We start from the raw sequence: 25,958 nt of genomic DNA on the forward strand, positions 1-25,958 counted from the left end.
GCAACATAAATTATTCTGTCAATGTCCACTTCCTATCTCTCTGAGATGGGAAGCGGGGTGTGTCCGGTCCTTCAATGTTCAATGTCAATGTCCAAATTGTCAATACGAGCACCATTAATTTTATTCCGCCAATGTCAAATTTGGAAATGTCCAATTGGCTATCTCCTACCAAATGTTTATTTGCACTTTAGTGTTAATAAATAAATTTTTGCGTAGATACACTGTTGAAACGAGTGTAGGAGAGTCAGAGTTCCACTCGATGTGTGCACAGTGTTTAGCAGGCTTCCCTGATTGAATGTCAGTAGGCCAAAGTGAGCACTGAACCTTCCATTACGATGTTCTTATGCTGTCGACGCGTGACTACTGCCAAAAGCGTCTCAAAGCAACTTCTGTCGCGCATGTGCACTGTCGACAGCCGCATCTCAAAGCAATTTGTCGAGAGTGCGCGACTTTCGTAAATTCTTAAATGGAAAACTTGGAGTAATCCTCTACTGCCAGAGCACAACTTTCATGAACACGCATGTAAATTTCTCCCAGTATATAAAAACCATTACTTTTAGATAAGTTAAACTCGGCCACCCAGTGTATCACTTCCTGAAACATTTTCTTCAACGGAACACAAGTGAGTTTGATTGATAATAATCGCGATTTTTTTTCAAACACGTTTGAGACTACATTTTTGTTTCTTGGTTTCAAAATAATGAGCAGAAAACTTAGTTTTCTTGGAATACACATGAGAATAAAATTTACTTTTCAAACAAAAATACTGTTAATGCCATAGTCTTTAAAATGTGAACGTCATCTCAAATATACGAGTATATTAATACCTCAAAGTCAACCGATAGGTGGGACCGACGAAAACGGGGTCTAAATTTCAAAATAAATTTTCATACAAATAATTATAAACCGCGTCCAAATTTTAGAAATATAAAACTTTTTTTTTCTTGCTAATATTATAATGCAGTGGCACTCTTCGATGGGCTTCATAGATTTAACTTGTGTTGTGACTGCAATCCGGTCCGGTAAAAAAATACTCAATCGCCAAAAATCTATTTAATGAAAGTGTTCATGTGTTGACACTTTGACTTATCGGAAGAAAGGAACTGCTCGTGTTTGCAGGCAAGAAAACAAATTTCAACCGTGAGTGGAAGTTAACTGAAAGGTGTGGATCAAGTGCATTGCCATCAAAGAACAGTAAACAAATTATTTTTTAAACACGTTGGTATTTAGGTATAAAATTGCGATCTTTGTAAAAACAGCAGATATCACAAAAAATTCTTGGGATTACATTTACAAATCCTGGAGGAATTTTCATCCTCACATACCTACTACTACCTCTACTACTTCACCATACATGCACCTCATATATACACATACGGAATTATTTCTAACGAATTGGCACATACCGTAATGTGTGTTCTGTGTGTATGTGTGACCGTAACTTATTTATGTTATCATAATTGTGCTTGTTTCTCATTCTGACTGTTGCCATCCGTCTTCCATCTTTTGAAGTATGGCTTGCTTTAATTTTCATGTCATGTCAGTCTTGTAGGCCCACTTGCTTTTTACGGAGATACTTTTTTAAATAGGTGATCGGCTCGCATAGACGCTTTGAAGTTGAGAAACGAAGAAAACCAGCGTCAGCTGACCACCACTTGCGTCAACGGGATTCAAACCTGATTCGCCACGATGATAGTCCAGCACGGTACCCACGCGACAGCACAGGAGCATCCTTACATACTTTAGCATCTCAAAAATTAGCATAATTTCATTAAATATAATGTTCTGTTGTTGAAAACAACTCTTTACTTGCTTATTACTTTATGATATCTCAGCTATAATCCCGTGATTATGACTTCACAAATGCATGTTCAGTTAATGCACATAGCGTAAGTCGGGATATTACTGTATACAAATTTATAAACCACAAAAAAACCATAGGGAACTGAGAAAGAAAAGTTTGGCAGAGCATCTGGTAAAGTACAAAGAAAGAGAAGAAAAACACCACTCAATGATACATGGACAGTATTCTCAAAGAAGAAAGTAAAGTTGTTTCCACGCCACGAAAAGTGACAAAAGTTGATGGAGATGATATAAGCTCTCTCTTTCCAGACTTCTCCACTCGATCCGGGATAGGCGTATGTGAGTGATAATGCTTCCCGTTTTCTCCTTCATTTCCCATTTCTTTTCTGTTTCTTATTCTGTCCATTTCTTTGCAGTATATATTTCTGTTCCTTATCCCATGAAATCCCGGAACTCATCCAAAACGTCTCAGACATTTTCCAGAGCTCTTTATTCTCTTCTCGTTCGTTTTAGTCTTCTTTTCCTCATCTTTTCGTCGTTTTCACTACCATCAGACGATAGTTACTCTTTTGGATCCTTGAAAATTTCTGTGTCTGGGTTTTGTTTTTTTCCTTCCTCATTTTGAAGAACATAATGATTATTTGACGTTCTCTACAATAATTATAATTTGTAAGTAATAAGTGAGGTTTGATCCAGTGGTGAACCATGTGGCTTCATCAAATTAAGAGCGATGGCTTGAGGAGCTGTAATTTCACTGAGATATTAGATTCGATTAAATTTTGCAAATATTATAATCAATTTTCACTCGCCAGAGGAATGAAGTAGACCTCCATGTGAAATCTAACTTAAAAAGCGGATATTCCGAACTCAATGCCCATGCCATAGAGCTGCTTCGGCAATAACTGAATTAACCTGATGAGGATTTTTTAATTACATTGTGCAGAAATCAATGAATGAATACAATAGAAAATGATTGGGTGATTTCCTCTATTATAAGATGAGAATTTGCAGTTGCATTCGAAGTAATTGGTACTCACTACAAACGATTCTGAGCTACGATTCCTGCCTGTTAGGTATTTTTTTTAACTGTAATTTTTACGACGCCTGATGAGATAATGAAAGCCTTTGTCTGCACCACTAATACTACTACTTATGCAATCGTACATTCACCGCGTACACATTCTTGTACGGAATTTCTAACGAATCGGCGCACATCCGAACGTGGTTTGTGTGCGAGTGTATGTAGACTATATGTGTGTGACCTTAACATATTTATGTTGTCAGAACTGTGCTTGACGCATGTTTTTGTTAGCTCTTTCATCTGTCTTCCGTATTTTGAAGTGAAGCTTTACCTCCTCTACGGATCAACGACTCTGACACTGTCCGCAACATTGAATTCAATATCTGCAATCATACTGCAAGCTTTCGAATTTCCCGCTTTTTTTCGCCAGTTGCTAACATAAACGTTTGAGGCAAATGCAACACGCACACCAATGCATAAACATACTGTTTTAATTAATATAAGATAAGGAAAAATTCTGCTGAAGGAAAACTTAAATGGGATGGAATAAGGCCTCATACATTCCGTACGCGGGAAAGGTCATCACGGGTAACTTTTGTGATCTGAATATGTACAGTGCGCCCCTGAAGTGATCTATAAATATGTTATGGGGCCACACTTAATTGATCTGTGAGTATGCCATAGGTCACCCAAACGTTCTGAAAATATGCGATAGGTCACTCAAATGATCTGAAAATACACCGCGGCCAACCTAAGTGATCGGGAACTGCACCGCGGGTTACTCTAATGATCGGAAACTATCTCGTGGTTAACTCTGGAAATATGCATCTCATTTATTTTCATCAAAGTTAGAATTAAAGTCAAGGGCCAAGTTTGTATTTCGAGTTTATGATACCACATATGTAACTAAAAAGTAAAATTATGACGCGTTTTGCTAATTAAAATCGCATGCAAAAATTATTTGACATCATATTGATTTTTCTCTGGAAACAAATTTTAATTGTGCATTTGATTTGTTTTCGCGGAACACACTTGAAGTGGATTCACGGAGCACAAGTGTTCCGTGGACCACGTATATAATCAATATTAAATATACGACTACATAAATGGTGTACTGTGATTCCTAATGCGGCCTTTATCTCATCAACCGTATAGATGTATAGTTTCAATTTACAAAATCCTCAAAGTGCCTTCATCCTGTACCAGTTTTGAGACTGGAGATACAGTTTATCATAAATTAAAAATTCTGAATATTTGCATGTTCCCTCTTCCTATAGTTATTCAAATACGATTACAAGACCACAACAGGCAAAATGCATAGCGTGGTGGCTGAGAAGACAAATAGAAAGTTGTTGCCCTCTCTCTTTTGTGAGCCCAACAACAAAAATTCTGTGTTTTAAAGCCCAATATTTACTTAGATATTCAAATTCAAATATCGCGAAGTTGGGAAAGAACAACATATAAATCGGGCAAAGGAAGCGTTGTTCGTTAATCTTTACTGTTCTTCCCCATTTTTCCTCCGATTTTTTATCGGGCTCACTGAATATCTTTGTAAAATACAAGGTTTTTCTTTGGAGGGGGGGAGGGGGGCTCAGAAAAAGCAGGGCAACAACTTTCTAATTGGAAGTTAGAGAATGGGGTGACCATATATAAATTTATATATTTTTAATCTGTGACTGCATTAACACACTGTATTTCTGATCTCACAACTGGTACAGGGTAATTTCTCAAGGAATGTTTAGAATTTTCTTTTTTCAACTGGAATCATGCCTCTACAACGAACGGTTCATGAGATAAAGACCGCATTAGCACTTACAAGACACCCTGTATACACCACCATACATTGAAATAAAATAACTTCGAATCTATGAACGGCCTTCGTCATGAATATGGCTTCTAGCACGATATTACAATGTAGAGAAAATTAATTTGTAAGATAGCAATTACTTCACCGAGTAATTGACTTACGAGCTCGAACATATCAGGAATACGCTTCGAGCATGATTATTATTAATTGAACCAATGATCATCAGGCTTCGGTGGTACAAAGAAACATCCAGCGATAAAGTTTTAGGTGTAACGGGAGTGAAACATTGAAGAGAGAGAGAGATTCTCTGGAAACCATTAGTCAATCTATTCTGTAATTAATCAGATTAATTGTTCTTGGCTAATTATATGGCTCCGAACAGGATTAAGTATAATCGAGTAATGCAATTGCGGATGTGATATGAATAATTGCATTATAGTTCTTGTAGTTTTCTGTCTACGTTAACGCATTTTCGAGTGTAGGCTTCACGAACAGGTGCCGTATTATTCTCAAGATTATGAATATTGAACGTATGAGTTCCTACATAATGTATAGACTAAATTAATTCACAGTTGAATTAATGTCAGTGTTAATGTCAACAAACATTCATTGAATTTGTGTGTGGGTGTGATATTTTCCCAAAAACTAATTAAGTATGCGTGTTCAGAATCATAAAATATTGAGAGGTAAAATTCGATGATAATTTGTGGATTCTTACTTTAGTTAGCATGTGACAAATACATGAGATACTAGAAGAGCAATAACCAGCCAAAGCACTGGCCTCAGGTATGTAGACGCGTCACTGACATCGTCATCTTCGTCAGCTGGAATGAAATGAAACAATTAGATTGCGAAAAAAAGAGAAAAATATCTAAAATTTAGGAACCACTATGAAATACGTTCCATAAATTGGTTATAATCCTTGATATTTGTTTGAATACTCATTATACAGCCCATGCCGCTTAATTAATGTCATCGCATCGGGACTCGGGGTTTCTGAAAGCAATAACCGAATGATATTTATATCCGAAAAGTCCTGTTTGCTAGTACGGTGACCATACATACCATTACATGTGGTAAACGGGTATTTATTAAACACGTGGCAACTGTTTTTCTTTTCCAGATACATTTGACGCTTGAATTTACAAAATCCTAGTTTACGAATCCCAGCTGTTTACGAACTAATTTTCTGATAATAAAACGCTATAATTTCCTTTGAAATGTCTCCCCATAAAAACAAGAATCAACTGTAATCGGTTGCAAATTGATCGATCATTGCATATTTTTTAATTCTCATTTAAAACAGGACCTTTTTTCCTTTGAGATGGAATCCTACGGTTTTGTTATTCAGCCAGTTTCAGGCGCATATGTTATGGTAAATGTGATAAAATGGTTGTTATACATAATAATTGGTAATTATGCATACTTACCAATCGTCTTGATATGTTTGATAAATTTATCCCTTTTACCGGCGAATATGCATAATACCCAAGCGCTGTTGGTAAATTTGATAAATACTAAAATGTTATCACTTTTACCGAAGGTTATGCATAACACGCAACGGTCGTTGGTAAATGTGATGAATACTGAAAACAGTACCACTTTTACCGGTGATCTAAGTATCTAAGTAAGATTCTAGAGTCAACTGTTCGCTAGTAAAATGTGGTAAGAGAAATTAAGTAACAACCTTGGGTTGGTCTGATTTGCTAAGCAGAATCGATACTTGAAGAAAACATTAATGAAATGCCTGAAGAAAATTAGTTTTTAAACATGATCAGGAGTTTATGTTTCAAACAATAAATGCTAAAATGAAGATTGTAAGAGTAATAAGAACCGAGATAATATTACTGATACGTGCAGAACTGATAGAGTTAAATTGATATAGCACAACAATCTGAATGTATGCTGTGTTCCGGATAACAGAAAAATCATAAATGGTGAAAATTATGTGAAAATTTAACCAAATTTTTAAGAATATCCAACTCTGCGCGTATGCTTTTTAAAACAATTTTAGAGGATTACGGTGATTATACACTGATGCGACACGTACGTCAATTAATTTCCAAGGAACAATGCACATGTTTGTATATCATACAAATGCCAAATAATTATATAATATCTAAAAAATGCAGAGTTGATTCTTAGCATGCATGTCAATAATCTTATCTAACATTTCTTTGTAAAACTCATGGAAAATTCAATTTTGCGTTTGAAAGTTGCAACGCTCACGTCAAGATATCTATTCAAGTTTGATTATGATATATTCTAATACAAGGATGTTTTATTAGCTAGAGCCAATCAGAAAATTAGAGCTTGCTAATCGAATATCCTTCTCAGATATTTTTAATGTCAATTTCGGAAAGTATCAGTACATTTTCGTATGCTTTGAAATTAATTTACTCACGGGGGAAAAAATCGGTAACCAATAATTAATCGACGATTATTGGTATCACGATTATTTAAATCTTCATTCAAAGCGATTCTTCATCACGAAAATTAATTACCTAAATTTTGAAGATCCTATATGTAGCTAATAATCTCGAAGTAAACTTTTTAAAAATATTTCCATTAATTCCTCTACAAACTGTAATTGAAAATGATAGTTAAGAAATTTTTACTAATGATAAGAAATGAAAATCCCCACGAAAACGAAGAAAATTCTTTTACTAAAAACCAAGGGGGAAAAAAAAAATCTCGGGAATTTTCCAGTTTTCCGCATCCCTCTCAGCAAAGATCGAAGCTCTGGAATTGATAAGAGCTCAAAGACCTTATTCATTAAGAAGAGAGAATTTCAACTTCAGCTTAATTATTCCACCACGTGAACCTAATAAAAAGCTTATAATTAATTGCCAACTTCCACAAAAATCTTTTCTCCCCAAATTCTTATTTTTTTGGATTTAAAAAAAAAAAAAAAAAGGCAGAACATTTTTTTTTAAAGAAAAGAGGATCGTTGAGATTAATGCTTCCGTAGGTGGGAAAATGGTGGCAGTGGGAAAAACAATTTGTTCCAGTTTCACTTTCTCCCGTTTTTATTTATTTATTTTTTATTCTGCATCTTCAAGAGGATTCCGGAGAAAGATTCAAGAACTTATCTTTTTTTAATAATAATAATAATAGAAAGTAATAAAAAGAAGAAAAAATAAAATAAAACGAGTGAATTTCCTCTAAAAACTTAGAATTACCTTCATGAGTGAGTACAAAAAGAACTGGATCGATAACAATTTTTTTTTATTTAGTTTCTAGACTAAATAAGGTCAGCAGGTTGAAAGTTAATTATTCTACTTTTTCAAAGAATCAAAAAAAAAAGTAGAATAATAATATATTTTTTTCATTAAAAAAATTTAGAAAAAAAAACCAGTTTTTATTTTTGTTTTTATTATAAAAAATATAATCATTATGCGCTCCGTTAAACAGACACAAATGTATTTACATTGCAAAATTATTAAATCTTGAGTAATTACTAGCAAGAAATGTACGTCAATAATTTTAATTACTTGCTCATTAAATACTCCGATGACATTTTCAGTGTTTTTTTTTAACGTGAAAAATCTACGATGATTATTAATAGATGTGTTTCTATTTTTAATTTAGCGGATTTAAAACGGTATTCAGTTATTAAAATACTTTATTTATTCACTTTCTTATAATATTGTAGGAGAAAAAGTATTTACATTTCCTTGATAAAAATAAAAAATAAACTTCATTATAATTATACTTGAATAAAGAACGTGATTTAATTATCAGAAATTTCACCATAAAAATCCATTCATTAATCAAATTTTCATCGTTATTGAATAGATAATTATATTGTTTGTCTTTATCGTCATTGAGTATGTATATTTCGGGAAAAAATAATTAATAAAAAGTATAATAAAGTATTCATTTACCATTCCCATTTTTTAATGATGATGCTTTAATTGAGACATTTTCTAACATGATTATAAGAACATGATTTAGTTAAATATAAAAATTCTAATTTCAATAATTAGAATTCGTTTTTGATTCTGTGAAAAAGTGCCAGAAATAGTGTAACTAGTAGTATTTCTGAAAAGCTATCCGTTTGAATAGGACACCCCATCCCCATTCTGACAATTCTGAACTGAATACCTTTTCTTCTAAACCGAGCAAATCCCAGGTATATTGGTATATTGATACTGACGACAATTCACTACTGTCTTACTCCTTTTCGGGGGGGGGGGGGGTACTACTAATACTAAAACCGGTGGCTGCTCAAGTGTTGCTGCTATCTCACGTCCACATTTTCAAGTGAAAATGACAGATGGTTGAATTGCAGTGTTACGTGAGTATCGTGTGGAAGATATGTGCCCGCTCTCTATGGATAAACTTTTTTTTCAAATTGAGACCAGCTCGCACTTGCGCATTGAAATTGGAAAGTCGCAAAAGAACAACCTCAGCCGAACACCATAGTAATTTGGGGATTGAAACCTTTCCGGTAACTTAACGAGCACTGTCAGAAATGTCTGTGCCTACGTAATTATCTGCATGTGTCTCTCTTGTGTGTAAAGCTAGTGCTGCTATCTATACTTCACATAGGGAAACAATTATTAATGACCGAATATTTAGGTTCATATAGTGGTATATATTGCCTCGAAAAATAATCCGCAATGAATGTAAATTAAATACTTCGGTTGTTCTTTTATTAAATAACCTCATGATATTTTCAGTTGTTTTATGTGAAAGTCTATATTTGTTATTAATTATTTTAAATTAACGAAGAACGGTAAAACAAATTATGTAGAAGACGAGAGAGTGGTAACCCTCCATCTTTCCTAGTGTACCAGATATCAATAGCCATATTTAATAATAACATCTTGTTTAGTAATGGATTATTATATTGTTGTATAAGAAAATGAAGATCATACACGTGAAAAGGGTGAAGATATTATATCACGCTGCTAATATTTCCATTACACTAATATAGTTAGTATTCGCTTTTCAAGTACAGTAAATAAAAATATTTTATAATCAATATTCATTCAAATAATTAGCTCGCAAAAACTGAGTTGATAATATACGCCAGCGGTGGTCAAATGGACCCCAGGAAATCTTTGTCTGCTATGGATCCTCCCCCATGCCTTAACCAAGCAGCAACTTTGGGTTTGAACAAGTTAATAGAGAGGCATGAGTTAATACGTATAAAATATTCTTTATGTATAATCTGTGAAAGAGAGAGAGGTGCGAACGAGTCGGTGTCAGAAAGAAGACAATTTATTTACAACAGAGGACACAATTATACACGCACATTACTGCAAACCATGGGAGGAGATACGGGGGGAGATACGACCCCCCAACATCAAAGATGGAGTCGACTGATCTAATGTATAAATGTATATATGAATTGACAGCATCATCATCATGCCCGCCAGGAATAATGGCCGTGCCCCCCCCCCCAGACTTCCAAGTCTATCTCCGCCTATGCTGCAAACGACCGGTTCATTTGCCTAGTTCACTAGTGGACCATATGGACTATATAACATAAACTAGTGCGATTACATTTCTGAAGTTATCTAATGCACAAATTCACATTATGAACTGTGAACTCACACTTCTGTTTAAAAAAAGCACACACACAAAAATTTGGTTCTGTATTTTGGACAATTTTACATCATCCGATCTCCCCGTTATAATGGACCTACAACGAATGTACAGATACTAAATTATTACACATAACTCAGTATTTGAGGAAGATATGACAGCACTAAAAATTAAAACTTTCTGTCTTTCAAACCGAGCAAAACTCCGGTCTGTAGCCATGGGTAATTTACTTCAGACTGGGTTGTGCCGGAAGTGTTGGCATGTGCATACGTAACAGTCTGAGTGCGTATCTATTGCTGTGTCTGATTTTTCAGTGCTGCCACCTATATTTCAGAAGTGAAGTGAAGGAAGTAGTAGAAAAATTCATGGACAGTACTAGATAAGCACTCGAAAACTGTGAGGTTAACATGCACACTTCCCGCGCAACTCATCCGGTGGTAAATTGCCCATGGCGATAGACTGGAGATGTGATCCAATTTTAGCAGCAGAAACTACAGCCAACTCACAGCGAGAATATTCTAGAACTATGAAGGGCATTCTGTCCAGTAATACACTGGTGAAATAAATTAAGAGAATTTGCATATTTTATCGAATTTCATGAAAAGAACTGAACTGAATGTAAAACCACTGCTTCTAGACAAGAATGGAAATCTTGTACGTCAAATACGTAAGCATACACGTGTGTGTAGGCGGAGCCAGTAGAAAAACACGCTTTATAAGCGCGCGTAAGTTAAGACGCATTTCGTTCGCTAGCACACCTCGGCGAATTTCTTGGTGTTATTTTGCAGCAGTTGGTTAATTTCAAATTGTAACAGTAAAAATGAGTAACCACCAACGTTTAGATGAGGAATGAGGTGACGAATTGTGGGGAGGCTAGAAGCACTCAAGTCCAGATTTGTAGAGAGTTCAATTTAACGCCCAGCGCCGTGTGTAACTTATGGAAACAGTTCCAGGATACCGGATCCATCGAGAGAAAGCCTGGACAAGGCCGTCCAAGAGCCACGACGGCCAGAGGAGATCGCCATTTGTCGATTATAGCGAGGCGTAACAGGAGTGCTACAGCTTCTCAGCTCTCTCGTGACTTGTATTGCAGCCACAGGAACCCGTGTATCAAGGGTGTTTCCAAAAGACTTCATGAGAGAGGGCTATTTTCAAGAAGACCTGCTGTTTGCGTCCCGCTCACTTCTACGGACAGGAGAATCCGTTTATCATGGTGTAGAGAGCATAGAGATTGGAGTATGGATCAATGGGCGACCGTTGAGTCCCGGTTCAGCCTAAGCACCGATTCTCGCCGTACGTTCATATGGAGAGAACCAGGGACCCGCTACCTACCCTCCAATGACCATTATGGCGGAGGAGGTTTAATGGTCTAGGCAGGCATCATGTTGGATGGCCCCACACCTCTCCATGTCTTTGAAAGAGGCACTGCGACTGGTGTGAGGTATAGGGATGAGGTCTTGGAGCCCTATGTTCGCCTTTTCATGAGTGAAGTTGGCCCTGAGTTAATTTAATGGACGATAACGCGAGGCCACATAGAGCTCTTCTGCTCGACGATTTTCTAGAGAGTGAGGATATTCGCTGGATGGATTGACCAGCCAGATCTCCAGACCTTAACCCTATAGAGCATGTCTGGAACGCTCTGGGGAGGGCAATTGCAACTCGCAACCCCCCTCCGGGGACCATCCAGGGAATGAAAACAGCGTTGCTGAACGAGTGGGACCAATTGCCACAGGAAATGATAAACTGCCTTATTTCAAGTATGAAATCACGCTGCGAGACCTGTATATCTGTAAGAGGGGACCATACCCCCTATTTACCCATTTTTTTGTTCATTCTGCAACCGCTGTTTCATACCTTCCGACTCCAACGAGTGTTACGCACGATCATGCGTGTGTATTACAATTATTGAATGGTTATTTGTTTTGTATTGTATCAATGTATGTACATATCAAATTCCATTAAAATCGGTACAGTAGTTCTAGAGATAATCGACCAAGTCTGCAAATTCTCTTAATTTCTTACACCAGTGTAGTTCATATGATGTGAGATAGCAATGTCATATACTGGTCGGCAAAATAACTAAAACATCCATAATCCTATCAAGAGAGCAACCAAAAATACAAGTTTTGGCAAATCTTAACAATATTACTACGGCAGTCTACAAACGCTACATCAAAACATCTCTTAAATAGCTATTTGTATATACAAAGGGTGATTAATATTAATGTCCCCGTACTCTCAGTAATATTTCCTCGAAAACTGCTTATCCGAATACAGCCATTGAGACAAGGGAGGCAGATTTATAAAAAAAATTAAAAAAATAATTCAATTTTCATCCACCAGGTGAAAAAGTGACACTTTTTTATTGAATTTCCTTTTTCCCCATGGATCATATAACGCATTTACCAAGTGTCAATGCAATACTTCTACCAGAACAGACGCTATATAGGTCGGCGTAGTGCCAATATACCGGTGGGTGCTATTGAGCAGTTTCAGTACACTGGACCTACTCAGAATATGGACCTACTCATGAACTATATATAGCGCCCATTTTGGTAGAAATATTTCATTGAAACGTGGTATGTATACGCTATATGGACCATGGGTAAAATGTAAAATGCAATAAGAAAGTGCCACGCTGGTGGTTGAAAACTGTTCTTTTTATTTTATAAATCTCTTTCCCATTGTCTCATTAAGATATCCCGGATATTTGGCTCCATTCGAATAAGCAGTTTTGGGGAAAAATACTCAGAATACGGGAACTTTAGTTATAATCACCCTCTTTTTTTTCACCTTGGCATTACTTTTTTTTTATAATTCTACAATGGGGGTCCCACGGCCCCATTGTAGAAAAGTCTGTGGACCCCTGAACTTCCCGGTACAACGATTGGGAACCCCTGAATTGCACAATTGATATATAAAAATAGTATTAAGCTATATTTATACCCTACTTCCTTCATACAATAGATGAATGTATATGCCGATGAAGCCATAGTGGGACTATAATTCCATATTAATGAACGCAATCCGATAATCTTTTGATCTTTGTTTGTGAAATGAACGTCTCGTAGGAATACGAACGCAATTCCCATTTAATTAATTAATGTCTGGTTTTCGTCATCGTGTTTCCGGTAATTTTGAAAATAATAAACGGTTGGAAATATTAATTACATCATTAATTTTATAAATGAATGGAAATGGGATTCTCTATGTATCAAATTGTCGAGGACAATTTTTAAAATGCAGAAATATTTTAAGGTAAATGCAATAAACCGGTTATTATGCATACTTACCATTCATCTTGGTAAGTTTGAAATTCATCACTTTTACGGGCCAATAAGAATAATACCCAAGTGTCGTTGGTAAATTTGATAAATACTTGAAATGTATTGCCTTCATCTCTGATTATGCCCTAGTGTATGTGATTAGTGAATTTCATAAACATGAAAAAATTCAAAATGAGTCAAGTATGTGTGATTGATATAGTTGGGATCCCGATGTATATGTAACAAATTTTACGATTGTAGCCCTGATATGATACAATACATGAAATAATGTATGAATTATCATGTAGGAATTTTACATTTTCTCCTCGTTTCTTAGCCTATAGACTATACCAGGAATTTCCAACCCCCGGTCCGTTTAATTGTTCGGGCAGAATAATAAAAACATACAACATGATAAATACCAGTGCTGACCATATTTCCTTCAAAAAAAAAATACGGGATATTGCCAAAGGCATATGAAGTTGTACATTACAAACAAAGCAAAAAATGCCAAAGGCGAGTAAAGTTGCTGAATATCACTAAAATTATTGAAAACTCGCCAATCTCAGAAAGTGATGCGTACTCCAAGTCAAAATGCAAATTCACCAAAAAACGTATATGTTGGTCGAATATGTGAGATGAATATATATTTATATGAATATAATCAATTATGATAATTTGACTTGTAATTATCATGATATAATTTACGTCATGAAAATAATCGTAGATCTTGATTTCCAAAAATTCAGCTGAGCCTTGCTCAAAACAAGGAAATGTAATGAAGTTGGGATACCCCGTATTCCAGGGATACCCCGTAAAATATGGGTCATTAGGTCACTATCCGCTGCAGTACATTGAAAGAGGTTGTGCAGCCATGGGACACCCTTAAGCCACCAAAATCGATGTACACAACCTAATATTATATAAAAAAAATTTACTTTATAAATTATTTTTTTTTAATATACACTAAATGTTCTATATAAATCCATAAAATTGGACGGATTTAAAAGAAAAATAAACAAAATGAGCTACCAAGTTGCAAGTTTCATAAGTTATTAAAGAATCTTTTTGACACAAAGAGAAAAAAAAATAGTTTAAGTTTCCGCCGATAGATAACACTAGATAATATTGTTTCCTGGCAAAGAGAAGCTCGTTTTTACGAACCCAAAGGGACACGGGAAAAATTGGTTCGTGAAATTCAAAGTTTATAAATGGGAAAAAAGTGTAAAGGAATGACATTGTTTGAGCTCATCAAAATTGTTCATTAAAACCCTTTGACGGGCAAGGCCGTATATATCAGGTCAAGAAAAACCTTTTTATTCTATCACTGACAAGTATAGGCATCTTGTAAATTTGATTTCTCAATGGAGCAGACATTTTCTTATCCCCTCTAATTAGTACTTGCTGAAAATCGGAAGAAAGCCTACCGCGCATTAAAAAAAAACGATATGAAAATCTTAACGGGGTTAAGTGATTTCTACTGTGCACAACAGTGTGGTTCATAGACTCGAACGTCGACTGTAATACGCAGTATATTTATTCCCTTTGAAAAAGGATGGGAATTAACAACTATCCCATGAACAAATTCCTCCTTAATACAATAAACACAGCTTAATGCGATCAAAATTGGGATTCGAGTTTTATAATAATAGAATGATAGCTCTATATGAAAAAGTCCCTTTCGCAAGTACGGTGACCATACATCGTGGCGCACGGTAAACCGAATTAGTGAAATACGACAATTTTTTTCCTTTCCACCCTAAAGGACACCTCCCGTTACCGGACACTCTCAATAACGGACAATAAGGTGTACTCTAATTTTTTTTTTTTCCACAACGGGAATTTACCATTTCCAACTAAAATTATGTTTAATCCCAAGCTCGTGTTAGTAAATATGATAAAGCGCCCATTAATTACTTAATTAACTGAACATAACTGTGGTTCAAGATGATGAATTCCAATGGTAATGTTGGTTTTGTTTGTTGATACGTGTGAAGAAAGCCAACATTACAAGACTAATACCATTTTCGTGAATATTTATTTCTTCTTCACAGTTATTTTAATTTAATTTTCATTGTAGAATATAAATATATGTTATAAATTTTTCCAAAATTCTTCAGACTTTCCAACTTTATTTGGAAATTATGGATATCCGTCGGGGTAAAAGTAGTAAATATAGTGAAATTTAATCAAACTTTCTTTATCGAGCTGATTGGTGATTATGCACATACGCCGGTGCATAATAACTTACACAATAACATATACATTTCAACATTAACATGTATAAGAACCAATGGTGACCGAAGCCAAACGTTGTATAAATATAAATGTTGCATAAACGAGGTTTCTCCGTATATCGTATCTCATCATTGCCGGACATTCCCCTTTAGCGGACAAAATTTATGGTTCCATGGGTGTCCTCGAGAGGTTCTACCGTATTTGCTAAATGCTCAATTGTTCAATTCTTTTTCTATTTTGTTCTAAAACGGTACTCCTTTTTTTGCTTTTATAATATGAGAAACATATGCTGCATTTTTCTCATTCAGCCATTATGAAGTGTTAGAATGAAATTGTTTAATGAGTATTACGAATTACGACATTTTTTATAATGTACGGTACGTTCCATTCTGTCTAGGAAATGTCTGGGAAAAATAAATTCAAATCTAGACTACTGAAAGAAATTGACGAAGAACATCACGGAAAAGGCTATTTTTTATCATACATTTGCCTTCACAACAGAAATGTCATTGCAAAAGTAGCCACACATGTACATAGATCCAAGTTAATACTAGGATTTTCTAGGGTTCTGATGATTCCGTGATTTGATTTCATGCAGTGTCCTCTATGGACACAAATTTGAATTTTTTCTTTCCTGTAAAAGAAATGTCCATTTCGTGAAAATAAGTTCTTATACAAAAAAAAAAAACTGCATTCGTTTTTTCCCAAGTCTATCAATAATTTTCATAATTTTTTAACCATTCACAAGTTTTATGGGATAACATGTATACCCCATTAGCCTTAATTTTAAAATACTCAAGCGAACTAAATCAGTTCTTATAAATGCGTGCTGCGAGTATTTGAAACTACTGCCCTAGGTATGGGATGATGGTCGAATATGAGCTGTCTTTGAAACGAAATTACATAGTAGGCTACTTACCACCAACTTTCTCAGCTCTTGCAGCTATAAAATGTGGAAGAAAACTTTGTTACAAGAATATAATAATGAGCATAAGATAATTAGCAATTTCAAATTTTAGAAAGGAATATATTTAATCGCATAATTCAAGTAAAACGTAAAATTCGGTACACTTATTGCATAGAATATGTATCTAAAATTGCAGTCAGATTCTGTTATAACATCAACGATTACATTAAATTATGGCATTATAAAAAGACTGTCGTTATAACCGAGGGTGAATTTTTAACACATATTTTAAGAAAAAATATAATCGAAGACAATCAAGTACAGTGCATGAAGTGTTTATTCCTTTATGATCAGGGTTAGTATATTTAAATGAGAAAAAAATACGATGAATTTTGTATCAATTTTGATACGGGACACCGCGACCCTCACCAAACATGTTCCCAAAGTTTGGCAAATGGCCAAGAACTACTTATAAATGATCTTTGGAGAATAATACAGCACTGCAGGACGTCTGCTACAATGTATTCAATAGAAAAAATTAACTTGACAAGTATGTGAGATGAATGTTTATTGTAAAATATTCATTATATAAAACAATTTTTAAATTATGTGAATTACCTTCATTTCTGATTCTTGTAAAGGTTAGAAAGGAAGAAAGCTCTGCTGGAAAAATAGGAGATTTTTGTTAGAGAAAGTCTCGGAAAAGGTTTTGTAAAGTGGTCTTGTCAATGAACAAGTTGGAGCGTCAAACGCATGTGATAAACCTTTCTCTCTTTTTTTCCAACGTTAGATATAGATAGAACAACAGCCGAAGCCAAACATTCCCTGGATGTGGTCATGTCTAATGTTAGGAAAACGTCATCGAAATGGAAACAAATGTGACAACATTTTTTCGCTATATCCGGGGTGACTGTTTCTCATTGGCGTTATAAGCAAGGTTTGTTAACGCTAATCTCTATGGGGATCACCGAACTACCAATTATCGACGTTTTATCCGAGGTGTCGTTTTGTCCAAGTCCGTTATAACCGAGAACCGACTTTGATTAAATTTTCATTGATGTGAAAGCTAAAGAAAGATAGAAAACATATATTTCGAAGTGTTAAATAAATAGTTAATCATTATAATAGGCAAATATACATTTTCGTGAATTTATTTTCGGAATATTTATGCATAAACGTTTTCAACTTTCTGTGGATCCTTAATAACAACCAAAATGAGAAACGAATAACAAATATTTCATCGTGTGTTTGGCTTCGAATTAAAACAACATTTAATTAAAATAATATTCGTCGTTGAGTCTTGAAGTTTGTAGGAAAAACACCGGGGGAATATTAACGATGGTGGAAAGGGAAAAAAAAACAAACTTAAGTTATGAGGACACACACACACACACTCTTAAAAAAATTGTTTTTTTCTTCGTAAAGTTTGGAAAGAGAAATAGGGTAATAAATTAATTCAGTAAGATCATTATGAATAATTTACAGGCTTCTAGGAATTTACGGACAGAAAAAAAATATATCAATTTATATGCACGAAAAAAAAAAACTAATATGAAAATTTATTCCCAAGGTTTTTTTTTCGCTTGTTTTAATGAGAACAAAGTTCTTGAATTTCTAAGTAATTTCCATATGAAAAAAAAAAAAAATTAACGTGGAATTGGGAGTGAACGTATTACGTAAAAAAATGCAACATTTTATAGAATTTTCATATTTTGTGATCCCTTTAAAAAAAAGAAGAAAAACGTTATGAGTATTATGGAGACACCGATGCATATGTATTTTACTTCACCACGATTAAAAAAACTTTAAAAAAGGGTAAAAAGTTCGATAATATTGTTGCAAAAACGAGTCAATTTATCAAAACTTCAATAATACTAAACAAAAAAAAAAAATTGAATTTTTTTCTGCGTCCTGAATAGAAACGACCAGTTCCTATATAATTCGGTGATCTGAACCGACAACCCCTACAAAAGAAGACCTCCGCACGAAGCTTGTGACGTCACTGAAGAAGGCCATTGAATATATATATATATATATATATAAGGGGTGATCAAATGAAAAGGTACGAAACGACACGGTGGGTACAAATGTAGACTTTATTCAAAAAATACACCATAGGCCTGAGCACAACGATCCCACTGATGAACAAGCCGCAGGATTCCTTGTTCCCAGAATCCCTGTGGCTGTGACGAGACCCAGTCCTTCACAGCGTCCTTGAGTACGTCATCCGAGTTGAAGCGCTTCCCTTTCAGGTGTTTCTTCAGTGAACCAAACACATGGAAATCGCAGGGCGACATGTCCGGACTGTAGGGCGGATGGTCCAACGGCTCCCACTTGAACTTGGCCAGTTCCATGTGTGTGACTTTGGAGACGTGTGGAGGCGCGTTATCATGGACCAGAACCACACCCTTCGTAAGCAGCCCCGGTTTTTTTGTTCTTGATGGACCTGCGTAGGCGTCGGAGTGTCTCACAGTACACATCGGAGTTAATGGTTTTCCTGTGCTTGAGGAATTCCACAAGTAGCGGACCTTGAACGTCGAAAAAGACGGTGAGCAACACCTTGCCTGCTGACGGCACGGCTTTGAACTTTTTAGGGGGAGGTGACGACGCATGCTTCCACTGCATGCTGTCCCGCTTTGTCTCTGGCTCGTAGTGATGGCACCAGGTCTGATCACCTGTGACGATCCGCTCCATGAAAGCGGGGTCTTCCTGATACCGAAACAGATGTTGCAGTGCTAGCCCCATACGCAGTTCCTTTTGCTGGTCGGTGAGCTGCTTCGGAACCCAAGCGGCACACACCTTCCGATATTGCAACCTGTCGTGAAAAATTGTCCACACGGTTCCATAGCTGACATCCACCTTCACCGCCAACATTCGCAATGTGACATGCCGATCACTTCTCACTAGGTCGTCCACCTTGTCGATGAGATCGCTCATGATGACAGTGTTTGCCTGGCCTGGTCTCGGGTCATCACCCACACTCTCATGGCCTGCACGAAAACGGGCACTCCATTTTCTGACAGACTTGTCAGAGACACATTTCTCCCCGTAAACTGTCACCATCCGGCGATGAATAGCTGCCGGTTTCTCACCTTCCGCTGTCAGAAATCGGATAACACCTCGCTGCTCCTCAATCGTCGAATTTTGCAACACGAACGCCATCTTGCCCTCATACGGACTGCCGCATCATTTGGACGCCGCTTTTGATAAGAGCCTCTGCTCTCTCCTGCGCATGCGGGTGCCCGCGCATGCTCCGATCCCAGTCAGAGACTCCAATCGCATCCCGAGATGTCTCGCTACGTTCTCCCATGGCGGAATATGCAATATTTAACTGATACGTTTTTACGTCGTTTCGTACCTTTTCATTTGATCACCCCTTGTATATATATATATATATTATATATATTCATGAAACACAATAAAAAATAGATATGTAACAAAAAAACTAATATAAAAAGGACAGCTTATAAATGAATAAATATATATATATAGACACAATTTTAATATACATAAAAATACAACAAAAAATACTTATATACTTATAAACACAATACAAATACATAAAAGCGCAACACACAATTGAGTGAAACTCAAATATATTACAGCCCTATAGTTCATTCTTTTTTTACATCGCAATAGCTCCGAGAGATACGACGATACAACTCTTTCATGGTAACATGGCCCTAGTTCAGCAGGTAAACCATTCAGAATTTCATGTCAGGATTTCATTGTTGGACTTTCATGTCTACAGAACCGCTCATAAAGCATTTTTTTGCACTTTGCATGTTGATATCTCCTAAAAAATTTGTTCGAATTTTTTATCGTAGAATTTGTGTTCAGCTGGTCAAATCCATTCAGAATCGGATATTTGTAAGTCGGAATCATTCTCATCGTTGTCCTCAGTTACCACGTATAACACATTTTTTTTCCACATTTTACATGGTAATATCTCAAAAACAAGAGCCAATAAAACTTTTCCATGAGAAAATTCGTACTCAGTCGGTCAAAATCATTCGAAAATATATATTTTCACTACGGATGCAATTTCATTGTTGTCCAGTGTAATATTCCACCAACGTGTAAAGTTCGTTTCTTTGTAAGCATACTCATCGTGCGAGAAAGCGATCTGTCATCACGTGGGGGTTCCTTGTAAAGGTGAAAAGTTACCACGTTTCCACTAGTTATCGGAAAGTGAGATAACTTAGGCTAGTCGCCACCTGTCTAAAATCCCTTACACACGCTCAGTTTCGCCTGTACATATATACCTGAGCAGGCATATCTGAATAGTTCAGAGCAAGAAACTTCCATGTTGTGTACCTGTAGCTTCTACCAGAATGAAATCCATTTCATTGTCCCTGAAGGGGTGATATAAGAGTTCGCCATTACGCATCTAAATGTGTCAATCACGCATCAGAATTCAATTTTGTTTAGAAGTGAAAATACTCCTTCCAACTTTTAAGTAATTTTTTTACTAAAATTTCCCTGAAATTCAGGAAAGGAGTGAATTACTCTTCAAAATTATATTTTCGGATAACACTTGGTGATGCTACACCCTTTGTGGAAAAAACCTGTCCAGTGACTCCAGTTAAAAAAAAAAAACCTTAACATAGCACATAATACACACTTGATTAGGATATATATAATTCGTAGATCCCACATACACTTCCTGGCTAGAGTGAGAACGATTTGGACACGCACTGGCAACAATTGGAATACATTCGATTGCCGTGTCTGTTGTATTGATAATGAGATTCAACAATACTGGACCCCGGAATATAAAGCGACCGCTTTCAACAGAGGGTTCAGAACTGCGAATTACTGCTATCATAAATAAGTGATTTTTGTTCTTGATATTTTTAGGTGTTCCTGAGCTACTGATTACTTGAAGCGTAGGCTTTGATAAGTGAGAAGAGTCTAATTTAGTACATTCGAGGAGGAGAAAGAGAGAGAGAGAAAGAGAAAGAAAGAGAAGAGAGTGATGGAATCAACACCGGAGCTGGATGCTATGGAGATTCCAGTCGTCGCGGAGGTAGGTTTTCATAAATTAGCATTTATTCAGTTCCATTGTAAATGAATTTACATGTGCGCTCTAATACATCACTTGGTAGTGACCCCATAATCTTGTCAAAATTTTCACTTACTAAGAAATAAGTAAGTGAGCTATAGTTCATTTGAGCCTTTGTAATGGTAACTTATAACTTAATTCATGTAATTAAGTTCATGCAAAACACATAAGCTCGAGACAGTGATTTTGAGGAAAGTTAGTATTGGCCGTTGTAAATGAACGGTAAAGCCAATCGAAAGTAATTACTAATCATTAACTATTCGGAATTATTTCACTTGTTACCATGGAAAATAATTCCATTACACTTTGAAATTCTCTCATGTTTGTAAACATTTATCTGAATCAGTATTATGAGAGTCTGATATAGTGTGCGAATTGTGACTGACCGCGTTTATTTCCACAGGCGGTCGTCGCTTTCACCGTTGAAGCGGCATCATTCATCACAGACCTCGTAAACGAGCAAGTGGTGAGTAACAACACTCATATATCGATCCATTGACAATCATTATTTTGCTTGATTTTCGTTAAATATTTTGGTAGTGAATTCATTATGGGTTTTTTTTAATTATATTACAGGACAAAGCCATCAAAACAGTCAACGACGTGACATCGCTGGTGGACGAGCTTGTCTCCGATGCCATCATTCAAGCGGTGAGTCTTTTTTGATGTATTTCATATCAGTTTGTAATAAGAAATTGATAAACCTTTTTGGTTCGTTAGACCTTTATAGACTAATTGATTAAGGGCCCCGATCAAACACACATTCTTCATGGTTGGTGATTAATTCAATGTTTCAAATTTCAGTAATTCGGAGATTTCAATTTAATTTAGCCCTTTAAATACGTACTTAAAAATGGTATTGGGGATTGTAGGCTTGTGGATCCAAGACTATCTGCCTATTCTGTAACTTTGTAGTTGGATGCTGGGTTTGGGTGATAAAACAAAGGTGCGTAATCTCTAGGAGAGTGCGGGAGCCACTTCATAGGTTGAATAACGTGCCGCGGGCCACTTAAGTGATCTTGAACCCCACCGCAGGTCATTTAAGTGATCTGTAAATCTTTCACGGTCCGCTTAAGAGCTCTGTAATTGTGTCGCAAATCACTCAGGAGATCGGTAAATATGCCTCAGGCCATCTGGAACTGTGCCGTGGGTAACCTGAAAGATGTGGAACTTCACGGGATCCTTAAGTGTTTTAAAACTGCTTAACGGGTCCCTCAAATTATATGCAAATTTTTCGTGGGCAATGGCGTCACCACCGTGTGTGCTAGAACAACTCTAAAATTGATTCAGAAATGAACATTTTTACTTAAAAGTAGAAAGTAAAGACGAGCCCATGCAGGTTATAAACAGTTCTGGCACCCTGGCCGTGAGCGGCGCAGGCGATCTGGTGCGTCGCAGGTTATTTAATTTCTTCACTACCATTTTTCTTTTCGTCTGACAAAGAAATAAAATAAAAAGTCAACTAGAATACAAATATCGATGATATGCTGAAAACAAATCACTGTTTTTATGTGCTTTTTAGTGTGGATTGATCACCCCACCCCATCACTCTTTCAATATATACTCTCTAGGTCACTCTTTTGGTCACACGCCGGCATAGTTCTTTGCAGTCTAGTCACAGGCGAATTTATGGTTTTACCACCTGTGGGCTGCACGAATTTTGCCAACCTTCCATTCTACTAATGTTCTTGACCACTCATTCCTCAAATCATTAGAGGAGGAGAAGGGATTAGGGGGGAATACCTATCACATTGTTGTTTTCAGTGCGGCACGTATCCTAGTGGCATTGTGATAATGATTAAAATGAAAAGTGGACAAAAACTTATTTTTATTCAAATCAATTTTGTAGAGAAAAAATAATAAAAAGATAAAATGAGAGCACGGGGCATATACGTCCCAGTTGAAGAATTAGGGTTAAGTGATCTGTAAATATATGGAGGGTCACTTAAGTGCTTTGACACTGTCGTTAGTCACTCTACTTAACTGTAAATTAGCCACTTCGTTAAATTTTACAAAATCGGGTTTGAGGTCAAGGGCCACATCAAATTTCTTCGAGGGCCACAATTGGCTCGCGCGTCTTGGGTTGAGTATATATGCATTGGAGGGTAATGCTTATTGCTGTAGAAAGCGCTATCAATGGGGCTCGTGGCGTTTTGGGTGATGTAGTAGAAATAACTTTTGAGACATCTTACGAACAGCTTAAATACACGTTACTTATGGTTTTGGGGGCTAATTCAAACCTTTGCCCAAAGTGCCCAAAGTGATACTTTTTGCCCAAAGTGATGATGTTTAGGGGTACCTATCTTGAACGTACTTTAGAGTGTTATTGGGGGAGGGGGTTACCTTGAATTTAGGACTGTCTGTCTGTTCTGTAACTTTGAAATATCTGGATATTGGATTTGGGTGTTAAAGGGACGACTTGGGGTTGCTCAATGTCACTCATTGCATTTTAAGTGGTGGTTTACAAATAAATTGGTTCTCTTAAAAAGTTATTTCTAAAATAAATTTTTATATTTTTGATTTATCACAAGGGTTAAGAATTTCAATGAGATTATTACCGATGGATTTTATAAGTTTTTCCATCACCAGTACTATGTTATTTCCAGTTTTCAATCTTGAGTTATCGTCATCTAGGTAGGTTTTAACTCATAGCGAAATGGCAAATAAGTGGATTTCATAGTAAAATGGATTTTTGTCTTGGGATTTAAATTTTTTCGGTAGTGTGATTTGATTTTGTGTGTGACTTCAGTTTCTCTCTCTTTCTCTTGCTTCAATTCAAAAATTTCAATTTGTGCTGCAGGAGATTTCTGAATTCCTCACGGTGGGTGTCCACAAGATCATGGCAACATTCGATGCGGTCGACGTCATACAGAAACAAGAGGTAAAGTATTTTTCTTATTGCTGATTCCTTTTTGATTTGAATAAATTCGATTTTTACTTGTAGAGAGTGAGAAATAATTTTCATATTTCATTGATTCCTTGTATCATTTATCCTGAGTTCCACTAATACATGTTTTCTATTTTTTCTAGAGTCGCATCGGAGTCACTAAAGTTATCCCTTTCAAATATGTGTTTTTGTTTTTAATGTCTTATTGGTGGTTTTAGAATATCAATGTGTCATTAGAGTCCCGCTCAAGTGCTTTAGTTTTTTTTAGAACCGCTACTAACTTATTAATATTTTCGTCGAGATGATTATTTTTGAGAGATAAAAAAATACTAGGCCGCCTATATATAGAGTACGTATTTCTCCATTTCTACATGGGTTTGTTATTCTAAACGCCGATTCAAATCATTAATATTGGTGTGATGAGATATTATCAAATTCAAATCATATTGTTGTTTTCCTGCCAAATTTTTTTTTCTCTACAACGTAATTGATGGATCAGTAGCGATGAATATTGTTTCGATAGATCAGATCAGAAAGTTACTTATGTGTTAATAGCACGCATGCATATGCATAATACTTGATGAGTTTCAATATCCATTCAACAAACTATTATGATGTTTATTTAGGCTGAAGTAAAAAGCAAGAGGAGCGTGACTTTCGAAGACCGCCCTGTCATCTTCGCATACGTAAGTTTACATTGTTATAGATCATTTTACCAGATCTCACTCCTATTGGCTTTATACACAACTATAGATCTTACCTGTAATTGAATGAGTATTTAATGTTTCTCTGGAAACATTCACTTTTAGTTAAGTACATAAGAAATTTTCATAATTCTCTGGAATTTTATGATTCTTAAATATTCATAATTCAGTTGTGAGTATGAAATTCACTTTGACTGAATGCCCATGTTTCATTATGACTTCAATTTACAGAACAACAAGAATCCGGCCGCAGATCACCACGTCTGCGTTTTCGTTGGATATCCCAGTGAGTACATTCGTAATGCTTTAATAATGCAAATGTGGATTCCAATGATTGTGTCATAAAAACGATTATCCATTTTGATACGGCCATAATATTTTATCAAGTTATCTGTTAGTTTTGATGTGTGTGAAAGTAATCCTGAGGAATGATTTAACCATTCCAGACCTTACAAAGTTAAATGATTTTGATCTCCCTGATTGCGTACAGGATTGAGCTAGGATTGCGTAAGCTTTGAGCTAGAATTTATGGTGGATATAAACTTTTTAAAGGCTTTCATGAGAGGGCAGCACTACAAGTTCTGGAAAAAAATGTATATGCTTTAATATGTCATATACTATGGGTCATCTTGGCTGACAAAATTTTAAAGAAAGGAAAAATTTCTTCACAAAAAAGAAAAAGAAATGAAAAATTATAAAAAAAA

The 25,958-nt window shown here is 35.9% G+C and overlaps 2 protein-coding genes across 2 annotated transcripts in view; one reads left to right on the plus strand and one right to left on the minus strand.

Annotated features, from left to right (window-relative positions):
- The window catches only part of LOC149084191 (uncharacterized), a 259,211-nt gene that overhangs the window by 25,002 nt on the left and 208,251 nt on the right, over nt 1-25,958 (minus strand). Inside the window, exons 4-5 of the mRNA XM_089234540.1 lie at nt 16,611-16,634; nt 5,350-5,455 (exon numbers count right to left, since the gene is read on the minus strand). Of these exons, the coding sequence (XP_089090666.1) occupies nt 5,355-5,455; nt 16,611-16,634 (125 nt within the window). The 3' untranslated portion in view covers nt 5,350-5,354. The remainder of the gene's footprint in view (nt 1-5,349; nt 5,456-16,610; nt 16,635-25,958) is intronic.
- On the plus strand, nt 21,569-25,599 carry LOC149084194 (uncharacterized). The gene is made up of 6 exons (XM_089234750.1): nt 21,569-21,627; nt 22,067-22,129; nt 22,240-22,314; nt 24,464-24,544; nt 25,177-25,236; nt 25,486-25,599. Exons 1-6 carry the CDS (start codon nt 21,577-21,579, stop codon nt 25,597-25,599), a joined length of 444 nt encoding a protein of 147 aa, XP_089090876.1. The 5' UTR covers nt 21,569-21,576.

This window comes from Pholcus phalangioides, unplaced genomic scaffold (genome assembly GCF_987345545.1).
Source record: "Pholcus phalangioides strain wild (caught in Gottingen) unplaced genomic scaffold, Ppha-v1.0 ptg000008l_1, whole genome shotgun sequence".
Classification (NCBI taxonomy): Eukaryota; Metazoa; Arthropoda; class Arachnida; order Araneae; family Pholcidae; genus Pholcus; species Pholcus phalangioides.